This window comes from Heloderma suspectum, chromosome 6, assembly GCF_057233095.1.
Source record: "Heloderma suspectum isolate Gila_16-S chromosome 6, 16-S_ref, whole genome shotgun sequence".
Lineage (NCBI taxonomy): Eukaryota > Metazoa > Chordata > Lepidosauria > Squamata > Helodermatidae > Heloderma > Heloderma suspectum.
In genome coordinates, this window is record NC_139463.1 from 3,694,490 (window position 1) to 3,705,925 (window position 11,436).

The following is an 11,436-nucleotide window of genomic DNA, read 5'->3' on the forward strand; positions in this document are numbered from 1 at the left end:
ATAGGCTACGTAAAGCCGCCACCATTTGCATTCCTTATTTTTGGCCAACTTAGTCTACGTAAATATTTACGTAAACTAAGACGGCAAAAATAAGGAGGAACGCAAATAGTGTAGTGGACGCTATTTGCGTTCCCCCTTATTTTTGCTGTCTTAGTCTATGTAAATATTTACGTAGAGTAAGATGGTGAAAATAAAGGGGAACGCAAATAGCGTCCACTACGCTATTTGCATTCCCCTTTCTTGTCTTCGTCTTAGTCTATGTAAATATTTACGTAGACTAAGACGGCCAAAAATAAGGAACAGAAATGGCGGCGGCCACAGCCACCGCAATTTGCATACTCTTTTTTTTTTTTTTTAACCCAGATGTGATAGGCTACGTAAGTCTTTACGTAGCCTATCACGGCTGAACTCAGGGATGCAAACGGCTGCGGCTATGGCCACCGCCATTTGCGTCCCTGCTAGCCAGCGGCCGGATGTCCGGCTGCTGGTGGAGCTGGCCGGCGGCTCCGCAGAATCCCCACGGAGCGAAGCCGGCCAGCCAGGATTCCGGGGGGAGGGACAGAGCACCTCCCCTCCCCAGTGGAAACTGGCGGAGCCAGGTAAGCGGGGTTTCGTACATCCCTAGTGATACATTTCATGGGGTTTTCTTGGCAAGAATACTGGAGTGGGTTGCCATTTCCTTCTCCAGTGGATCACATTTTGTCAGAACTGTCCACCATGACCTGTGCGTCTTGGATGGCCCTGCACGGCATAGCTTATGGCTTCACTGAGTTATGCAAGCCCCTTCGCCACAACAAGGCAGGGATCCATGAAGGGGCACCAGGATTGGACACCACAACATTTCTTTAATAAGAGTTTCTCTTAGTTGACTAATTGCCAGTGGTGTAATATAGCTAATGCTTCTTTTAACTATATCTTTTGGCAATGCCCAATAATTGCCACTTTTGAGGAGGCAGTTATTATATGGATAAACCTTGTATGGAACACTCTTTAATATTTACTGATGTACATGTTCCCTTAAATTATCTGCCTGCTTCCTGGAAGTTAATGCACAGTCAGCACAAATGGATTCTCCATGCCTCTTTCACAGCTAAATGACGGATATTACAACATTGGAAGGACTTATAGCACTGCATTATAGGACTTCCTCCCAAGTAATGGTGGGATTCCTACCTTAATCTTGGTTGTGAGATAGCAGGTGAGGATGATGATCGCTCCAAGCAAAAGGGCCAGGAAAGCAAATGGCCTTCTAAGAGGAGGCAAAGACATTCCAGTGACCTCTGCAAAAGATACAGAGAGTTTTCCTGTCACCACCTTTGATTTCAAGCCCACTGTACCCAAGGACGCTGCACCAGCAGTATACTCACATTATTGTCCTTTCCTTGTAAGAGTAGAATGAATGTGGGACTAGGACTCCCCAAAAGCTAGGAGTTGCTGGTGGAAACAACTTTTCAAAAGGAGTAGCCAACATCATGGGGGAGGACAGATTTTTTGAGGGCCCTTGGGCAAGACAGGCTTAATGGGCCCCCTCCTTCCGGGGGTCCACCTTCTCACCGCCATTGTCACCGGCTGCTCTGGCTCCTCCTCCTCTTCCTCAGCATTGCCACCACTTGCTTGCTTGGCAGGCAGAGAGCCAGGGAGCGAGGAGGCCGCGGTATCTGCTCCTCCTCCTTCTCACCACCGCCTTTGTCTGGGCCAGAGGCAGAGGCAGGGGAACATGAAGGTTGCAACGGTGAAGAGGAGGATCAGGTCCAGGGGGCTCTTGTCAGTGGGCCCTTGCTAGGGTGGGGGCCCTTGGCAGGTGTCCTACCGGCTCTGAGCATATCGACAGCAGCGGGGAACAACAAGAGGGGAAGGCCCTTGTGTGTCCCAAAATGGAAGACAGAACAAGCTCAGGTGCCTGAGAATACTTTTTATTACGCCCAATGACTTTTCGAAAGGACTTTCCATCCTCGGGGACTGCTATAGAAATATCATTGCAGAACATTAATAAAGGTTTAAAACACCCTTAAAATATGTAAACATGTATAAAATGTTACAACAAATAATATACTCAGATGCATCCACAATTTATAACATTTATAAGCCATATCCACTAGGGATGTCAGAGAATTTCTCCACGAATCTCAGGGAGACCGAATGGCAGCACATTCGGCCCCCCAAAATTGGTGGAGAAACGGTCTGCTCCCCTGCCCCCCCAGGACAGGACTTACCTTGTGCGAATGTCCCTGGCGGCGGCTCCGGCAGCGGTTCGGCGGCAGCGGCTGCAGCGGCCGGTCTTCCAACAGGCTGCCGCCGCCACCATTTCCAAGTTAAATAAAAATAAAAATAACGTGATAGGCTACGTAAAAATTTACGTAGCCTATCACAGCTAAATTTTTAAAAAACACCATGATAGGCTACGTAAATGTTTACGTAGCCTATCACGGCTGAGTAAAAAAAAACAAAACCCGCGCATACGCAAATGGCGGCACCCATGGGCGCCGCCATTTGCGTTCCTTATGTTGGCACGTGTAGTCTACGTAAACATTTACATAGACTACGGCGAAAATAAGGGGAATGCTATTTGCTAATCAAGCTTCGGGATCAGATAAGGGACTTTCACACATCCCTAATATCCACTAAACAAGACGTTTGCTTTGGCTTTAGGGTTGTATGAAAGTGACTTACCTTTCGCGATTATGTTGATGGTGGTGGGGGGGAGGCGTTCCGTCCCTCCGCCCGGAATCCTGACCGGGGGGGAGGCGCTCCGTTCCTCCCCCTGGAATCCTCGTACGGCCAGCTGTGCTCTGAGGCAGCTCCGCAGAGCAGCTGGCCAGGCCTGGCCCAGCCAGGGCCGTCCGCAGCTGGATTTCCAGCCGTGGAGGGCTCTAGGTAACCCCCCCCCCCAAAAAAAACCCCGTGTACACAAATGGCGGCGGCTACGGCCGCCGCCATTTGCGTTCCTTCTTTTTGGCCGTCTTAATCTACGTAAATATTTACGTAGACTATGACGGTGAAAATAAAGGGGAATGCAAATAGCGTAGCGGGCGCTATTTGTGTCCCTTTTTCATTCACCATTTTAGCCTACGTAAATCTTTACGTAGGCTAAAACGGCAAATCAAAAGGGGACGCAAATAGTGCCCGCTACGCTATTTGCGTTCCCCTTTATTTTCGCCGTCATAGTCTACGTAAATATTTACGTAGATTAAGATAGTAAATAGAAGGAACGCAAATGGCAGCGGCCGTAGGCGCCGCCATTTGTGTACGCGTTTTTTTTTTTAAACCCACCCCCAACCATGATAGGCACATAAAGATTTACGTAGCCTATCATGTCTTTTTTGTCTTTTTTTTTACACCAGCCTGGAAATGGCAGCGGCGGCGACAGCCGGTCGGAAGACCGGTCGCCGCAGCCGCCGCAGCCGCAGCCGCCACCACCCGGAAGATCCGCCCCAGGTAAGTCTCATCCCAGGGGGGATCCGCAGGGGGGCGGGGGGTGGAAGGCCATTCCGCCACAGATTTCGGGGGGCCGAATGCACTGGCATTCGGCCTCACCGAGATCCGTGGCGGAATTCTCTGACATCCCTATTTGGCTTATATTCAATAAAAGTTCTAATTTATTGCCTTTACCTGCTGATGTAGTAAAACACACCCATATGTTGGGGGGGAAAAGCTTCCCTTTTATGAGACTGCTGTTTGCATGCGCATCTGAGGTGGACCTAATCCAGTACACTCCCTTGGCTGATAAAACAAATTATTCTCCAGATTGGTGTGAGGAAGGCATCCAATAATGGGTTTACTCCCTCTACTGCCCAGGAAAATCGGGGACCTTGTGACAAATTTTTGAATGATATACCAGTCCCAGGCTCCTCCTTACTCCAATTCAACTCTGCTTTTTTGCCCAGGATAGAGGAATTTCTCATCTCATCTATTCAAGATTCTGCTTTTACTATTACAATACCTGAATTCTTATCGTTCTTCTCCTTAACTTCAGTCCTCAAAGCTTTTTCTCTACCGAAACAAATGCCTTCCTTCTTTATCCTCCCTTACTGTTTCATTTTCATTCCCCCCTCATGGCTCCTCTTCCTCCAACAACAGCAACAACAAAAGTAGGTAGCAAACCTGCAAAAAAGATGAAGCCATGTCAGCTTTTTCAGGAACCCTTCAAAGCCAAGCGGCTCAGCCTCACCTCCCTCTTGGAGCACGATTCTGTCGCCTGCATTCGCACGGAGCAACCCGGTGAGTGGCAGCTGGCATGTCTCAACCACTGGATCAAGCTCACTGATGGGGAGAGGAGGAATGACAGCCTGACCATATGGGATCTCTTGGATCCCACAGCAGCAGCACCATTTCCGATACAGACCCATGCCCTTTGGCCTAACCTCGGCTCCTTGAGTCCTCACCAAAATAAGAATGGCCCTGGTGGCTCATCTACGACTGAAGGGTGTTCATTTATGTGCACCTGGACAACCTATGCATCTGATCTCCCTCCAGACACAAAGCACTACACGATATAACTCTAACAGTGTCTTGCCTCAACAGCCACAACTTCATTATCAATGAGACAAAGAGCTCCCTGAACTGCACTTGGTCTCCCCTTCAACAAGGAGCCCTCCTCGTCACAGTCAGCTGTGGATACCTATTTCTCTTCCCAGAAAGGGCACTCAAGCTGCAGGGCCAAGCAAAGAAACCCCAACTCAAAAGTCAGCAGGCCTGACAGACCTGGCACACCTCTCAGGCCTGATGATTCCCCGTCACAGCACTGCTCCTTCAGCCAGACCACACTCTCGCCCCCTCCAATGGCTCCTACTGCCCTCCCAGCCCCAAATCGTTCTGAAGAAACATCACGCCATCCACCTTCCTCCCGGCATTAACCTGTGCTTCAAGCAGGGCAGGCCCCAAAGAAATAATGGGAAGGTGGCATCCAGCACATCTGTGAGATGTGCTGCATGAGAAAAATGTGAGAAAGGAAAAGAGGGTTTGCACTTTGCTGGGCTCCCCCCTCCCCACCCAATTTTCCTTCTCTCAACAGCAAGGGCTGCCATTGTACATCACCAGTTCCTGACTGGTGATGTACACTTGAGCTGAGCTTCAGTCAGTGTGCTTTGGAGTAGCCCCCATACATTTTGGAGAATTTGGACCCTTGTGACTTTCCCTTTCAACCTCCTCTTTGCCACTGCCCTAATTTCAGAGAGGTTTCCTCTTTCCAAGTCACTCAAATGTGATTTTGTTGGATTTCCTTAGCAATTTCCCGACTGAGTCAACAGCCCTCACATCTCACACAAGGTCCTGGGTGACAATACTTAGGATTAAATCCAGGGTTGCCTCTGCTCTGCTTCTGTCACCAACTATTCCAGGGCACAGGCATTTAGGGTATTGAGACTGGTTACCTCTTTGTTGTGGCCAGAATAATGGCAGGGGAAAAGGGGGGTCCAGCAAGCTAGAGAAATTGGGGTGGGGGAAGAGAAGAGGTTATAGTACCTACCCTGGTTTGGTTGCTTTGAGTGAGATGAAGGTGGAGGCAACGGAGGGCCTCTGGAGGAACAGAAAGTGAGAAAGAGGCTTTGCGAGTCAAAACACGGGGGATGAACACAGTAACAAACAGTTGAAGGCGTTAACCTGTTTGGGGTGGTGCAGAAGCTTTCGGCCTCATACACTTTTGAAGTTGAAGACAGCAGTACTCCTCATAGTGAGATAAGGAAACAGGCCCTGGTGAGGCCTCTAAGATTTTTTTTTTAAAAAGGAGGGGTTTCCTCTGTACTTTACCCAAACTGAAATGAGGCTTCTTTTCCCCCAGCACTGAATCCCGTGTCAAAAATAGCAGAGTTTGGTATCGGTACCTTAACAAACATAGCATGCAACACTCTTTTATGCATTAAAGTCCACTTTGTCAGATGCATGCAACGTTCTCGTAAGTTGTAGGAATGGTGGAGAATTCTAAAGAATCCGCCGCCCCCCCGGAGTCCGTGGTATGGAACGCTTACCTCCGCCTCCCCACGGAATCCTCTTCGGCCGGATCCTACAGCTCCGGATTGCCAGCAATATGTCCACCATGCCATATCGCTGGCTGAAGGGGACTGACTGCAGACGCAAATGGCGTCCAGCATGCCATTTGGGGCCATAAAGGACTTAGTTTAAGGTAAATGCAGCTGTATCACTGGTGCTTCGGAGCTGGCTGGTGGCTCTGCGGAATCGCCGTGGAGCTGGCCTGGATGGATTCCGGGGGGAGGAACAGATCACCTCCCCCCATGGGCGTATTCCCCTCGGGCCAGATGGTAGGGAATCTGCCCATCCCTAGTAAGTTGGCAGGAAGCAGAGAAAAAAAGTGAGCAGTAAGGTCTGAGGGAAAGAGATGTCAAGTGAATAATATGGAAGTTTCATTTCTTTACTGAAGAACACTGATTTTTGCTGCCTAAGACCTTTGCTGTTACACCTAAAAGAGGTAGGCTCTTTCACAGAAGCTCTGTGGGTGACAATACCAGGCTCCAAAACTAATTTAGTGCTAGGAACATGCTATTGTCCCCCAGACCAGAATGCTCAGAGTGACCTGGAGATGGAAAACAAAATCAGGGAGGCCTCCAAATGAGGAAGTGTTGTAATAATGGGCAACTTCAATTATCCCCACATTGATTGGATAAATGCATGTTCCAGCCACAAGAAAGAGGTTAAATTTCTCGATGCCCTAAATTATTGTACCCGAGAACAGTTGGTCATGGAACTGAACAGAGGGGAGGCGACCTTGGATTTCATCCTAAGAGTTGTCACCCAGGACCTAGTATGAGATGTAAACAATGTTGAACCAATTGGCTCAGTTTTCTCCCCAAAGAGGGTCTATGACCCCCCTGGCAAAGGTGAAGTACAGGCTGAAGGGGCAGGATTGCAGCTTGAGATCGACAGGCATATGGTCAAGGAACACCTCATTACTTTGAATGAGTTCAACTCTCCAGGGCCAGATGAACTGCATCCTAGAGTAATAAAGGAACTGGCAGAAGAACTCTCAGAACCGCTGTCTATTCTCTTTGAGAAGTCATGGAGGACAGGTGAAGTGCCAGATGACTGGAGGAGAGCTAATGTTGTCCCTATCTTCAAAAAGGGCAAAAGGGGGGAACCTGGAAACTACAAACCAGTCAGTCTGACATCAATCCCTGGGAAAATTCTGGAGCAGATGATAAAGCAATCAGTCTGTCAGCACCTTGAAAACAATGCAGTGATGACTCAAAGCCAACATGGATTTGTCAAGAACAAATCCTGCCAGACAAACTGATCTCATTTTTTGATCAGGTAACCTCCCTTGTGGACTGTGGGAATGCTGTAGACATAATATACCTTGGCTTCAGCAAAGCTTTCGACAAAGTGCTCCATGATATCCTGATGAGCAAACTAGCTCAAAGTGGGCTAGATGAAACAACGATCCGGTGGATCCACAGTTGGCTACAGCATCGGACTCAAAGAGTGCTTATCAATGGGACCTTCTCAAACTGGGGAGAGGTAACAAGCGGGGTGCCGCAGGGCTCAGTCCTGGGCCCAGTGCTCTTCAACATTTTTTATTGATGACTTGGATGAGGAGGTGCAGGGAATGCTGATCACATTTGCAGATGACACAAAATTGGGCAGGATAGCTAATACCTTGGAAGACAGAAACAAAATTCAAAGTGATCTTGATAGGCTGGAGCACTGGGCAGAAAACAACAGAATGAAATTTAACAGAGATAAATGCCAAGTTCTGCACCTAGGAAAAAGAAACCAAATGCACAGTTACAAGGTGGGGGATATGTGGCTCAACAACACTACAAGTGAGAAAGATCATGGAATTGTTGTCGATCACAAGCTGAATATGAGCCAACAATATGATGTGGCTGCAAAAAAGGCCACTGCTCTTTTGGGCTGCATTAATAGAAGCATAGCTTCCAAATCCCGGGAAATGCTAGTTCCCCTCTACTCAGCACTAGTTAGGCCTCGTCTGGAGTACTGTGTCCAGTTCTGGGCACTGCACTTTAAGAAGGATGCAGACATACTGGAGAGGTTTCAGAGGAGGGCAAAAAAGATGATCAGGGGACTGGAAACAAAGCCCTATGAAGAGTAGGGATGGGCAGATCACTTACCCTGTTCCGGGTGGGGGGGTCCGCGGGGGGGAAGGCAATCCATTCTGCCTTCATCCCACGGAGCTGGCCACCAGCTCCACTTCGCTGGCGAATGTCAATACGGCTGGCAGCCACTGCCGTGCCGTATCTCTGTAAGTCAGGCTCCGGACGCAAACAGCGTAGTGGGTGCCATTTGCGGCCGTCAAACTGGTAGATTGGCCTAAATGCAGCCGTAATGGCTGCATTTAGGCTAATCTACCAGCTTGATGGCCGCAAATGGTGCCCACTATGCCATTTGCGTCCAGAGCCTGACTTACAACGATACGGCATAGGAATGGCTGCTGGTCGTATCGACATTCGCCAGGGATGTGGTGGGCTCCACAGGATCAAGGCAGCGAGGGATCTGACCCGGAAGGATTCCGCGCAGAGGTGGAGTTGAGTGCTCTGTTCCGCCATGGGCCCCAATGGGGCCAGATTCTTGGAATCCGGCCTCATTGGGGTCCATGGCGGATTTCTCCCCCATCCCTAATGAAGAGAGACTGAAAGAATTGGGCATGTATAGCCTTGAGAAGAGAAGACTGAGAGGAGATAGGATAGCGCTCTTTAAATACTTGAAAGGTTGTCACAGAGAGGAAGGCCAGGATCTCTTATCATTCATCCCACAATGCAGGACACGGAATTATGGGCTCAGGTTACAGTAAGCCAGATTCCGGCTGAACATCAGGAGAAACTTCCTGACTGTTAGAGCAATAGGACAATGGAACCAATGACCTAGGGGGGTAGTGGGCTCTCCCACACTGGAGGCTTTCAAGACGAGGCTGGACAGCCATCTGTCAGGGATGCTCTGATTTGGATTCCTATAAATATTTTTAAATATTTATGTAGCCTATCACGGAAAAAAAAAGGGGGGGAACGCATTGCGTTCCCTTTTATTTTGCTGTGATAGGCTACGTAAATATTTACATAGCCTATTACGGAAAAAGACAGGGGCTCAAATGGCGTAGTGGCCATTTTACGTAGGGGAAAAAAAGGGAAAGCAAATGGCGGCGGCTACGGCGGCTGCCATTTGCGCCCCTGTCTTTTGCCGTAATAGGCTACATAAATATTTACGTAGCCTATCACGGCAAAAAAAAAAGGGAACTCAAATGGCGGCCACCGTAGCTGCTGCCATTTGCGTTCCCTTTCTTTCTTTTTTTTGCCGTGATAGGCTACGTAAATACTTACGTAGCCTATCATGGCCTCTGCAGGGATGCAAATGGCGTCCCTGTGTTAGCCGTGATAGGCTACCTAAGTATTTACGTAGCCTATCACGGCTATAATGAAGAAGTGAATGGTGGACGCAGATGCGGCCGCCATTTGCAAAGTAGCGCCAACAGCAGCAGGTAAGTGCTCCATTTTGCACACCTTTCGTGGGGTGTGCCGCCATTTGAGTTCCCTTTTTACAACAGCTGGGATTATTTAGCTTGGAAAAAGGGGAGGGGAGGGGAGGGGAGGCATGATAGAGGTCTACAAAATTATGCATGGTGTGGAGAATATGGATAGGGAGACATTTTCTCCCTCTCTCAAAATACTAGAACCCGAGGTCATCCTATGAAGCTGATTGATGGGAGATTCAGGACGGATAAAAGGAAGTACTTCTTCACACAGTGCATAGTTAAACTGGAATTCACTACCACAGGATGTTGGCCACTGTGTGAATAGAATGTGGGACTAGATGGACCCTTGGTCTGATGCAGCAGGGCTCTTCTTATGTTCTCAGAACATAGGACTCCCATCAAATTCTTATTTATTTGCTTCATCAAGAAGCAAATAAATAAGAAGCCCAGGAGAGCCTTTGAGGCCGTCCCTCCCATCAAATGATGGCCCACCAGTGCCACCACCCTCTCATCCAAAGCATCTCCCGGGCAGTGCAGCCTCTGGGTATTCGGCTGATGGTCAGGTACAGGGGCCCACAGAACAGCCCAACCTCCTCCAGGCAGGCGAGGAAGCATTCAGAAGAAGCATTCAGCCAAAGCTGCATGGACAATGGCTGCATGAGTGTCACAGTGCATATTGGATCATGCCTGTGGAGTCGTGTGTGATGCACAGAAATGAGGACACCCGTCTCGCATGCCCAACCCATTTCATTCAGGTCGGACAGCAAAGGGCTGCTTTGGGATTTGTACAAGAATCGCACTGGGAATGGAAGGCAGGTTTCTATTTTAAGCCTCTGGAAAGGGTCTTGGTTCTCCTTATGCCTTTAGCTCCCTCTTCTGGTTTCCAGCCCGTTTGATATGTGCAGTTCTCTCCAAGTTGAACCTCTAGCAGAAAGAGCTGTGGATCCAAGATATCTGCCTTGGCCCAGCAGAAGTTTGTCTTGTCCTGAGCTGGATTAGGCTATTTATTTACAAGTGTTTCACATTATGCATTATGCATGAGTTCAGTCTTCCATTGGAAAAGCAGATGCTGGATTCAAAGGGAGCCCAAGTGTTTTAAAACACTAAAAGCCCAGGGTCTGTCGAAAAAAGACCCATGATTTAATTGTGCAATCACGACATCTTTTGTCTGTTCAATATTCTCATCCACCTCCTCCTGGGTTGGATGCCATTGAAAATAAAAAGCAAATGGAAGTTGGTATAAGGCAGCAATTGGCATGCACCTGCTTCCCCCACAGTGCCCCAGTGCCCCTCCTGACCCCATCCCCCCATCTCTTCCAGAGAGGCAGCAGTGGCAGAAGGAGAAGGTCATGGGTAGGGGGAAGAGAGGATGACCGTGGCAGCAGGAAGGTCACTTTGGGCAGGGGAGGGAGGGTGGGAGTGAGCATGAAAGGAATTCTAGAGGAAAGGGGGGCATGAAAAGAGACAACCCAAGCAAGTGAGGAGAAGAGAAGAGTGAATCCAACAAAAGGGGGGCAAGAAAGGAGAGAATCTCAAAATCAGGTACGCGGAGGCCCACAAGACCTGGGGACAAATGTGCCCTCAGGCCCGAATAAAAATGGTGAATGCGTCCACGGGGCCAAAAAGGCTGCCTACCCATGGTATGAGATCCAAAACTGGGGTGGGCGACCTGCACCCTCAGCCTAGCTTCATGCAGCTTTTGGCCTAAAAGTGCTCTATGTGTGATCAGTTCAGACCCCCGGCAAGAGCAATCTGTCCCCTGGCAGCCCATTAAGTGGGGAGGAAAAGGTGGTGGCTGGAGAAAGGGGGGGGGAGACAGGCCCCAGCTCTGTCCACTGGTGGTTCTGTTGCACAAAATGCTAGTGTCGCCCCCTGGAGGCTAGTCCAAGTTGCCCCAAAGAGGAGAGTCAACTTCAGGCTGGGTCCAACTCGATTTTATTGTTTGCAAACAGTTCGACAAAGGAGCTCACGCTCAAAGCAGAGTCGACCCTGGGCAACCC

The 11,436-nt window shown here is 49.1% G+C and overlaps 1 protein-coding gene across 1 annotated transcript in view; it reads right to left on the reverse strand.

The window, feature by feature from the left end:
- LOC146340381 (NXPE family member 1-like) overlaps positions 1–5,563 on the reverse strand; it is a 29,159-nt gene extending 23,596 nt beyond the window's left edge. The window contains exons 1-3 of the mRNA XM_084860623.1: positions 5,465–5,563; positions 3,941–4,101; positions 1,174–1,280 (exon numbers count right to left, since the gene is read on the reverse strand). Coding sequence (XP_084716749.1) covers positions 1,174–1,269 — 96 coding nt within the window. The 5' untranslated portion in view covers positions 1,270–1,280; positions 3,941–4,101; positions 5,465–5,563. The remainder of the gene's footprint in view (positions 1–1,173; positions 1,281–3,940; positions 4,102–5,464) is intronic.
- Between the last annotated feature and the right edge of the window lie 5,873 nt (positions 5,564–11,436).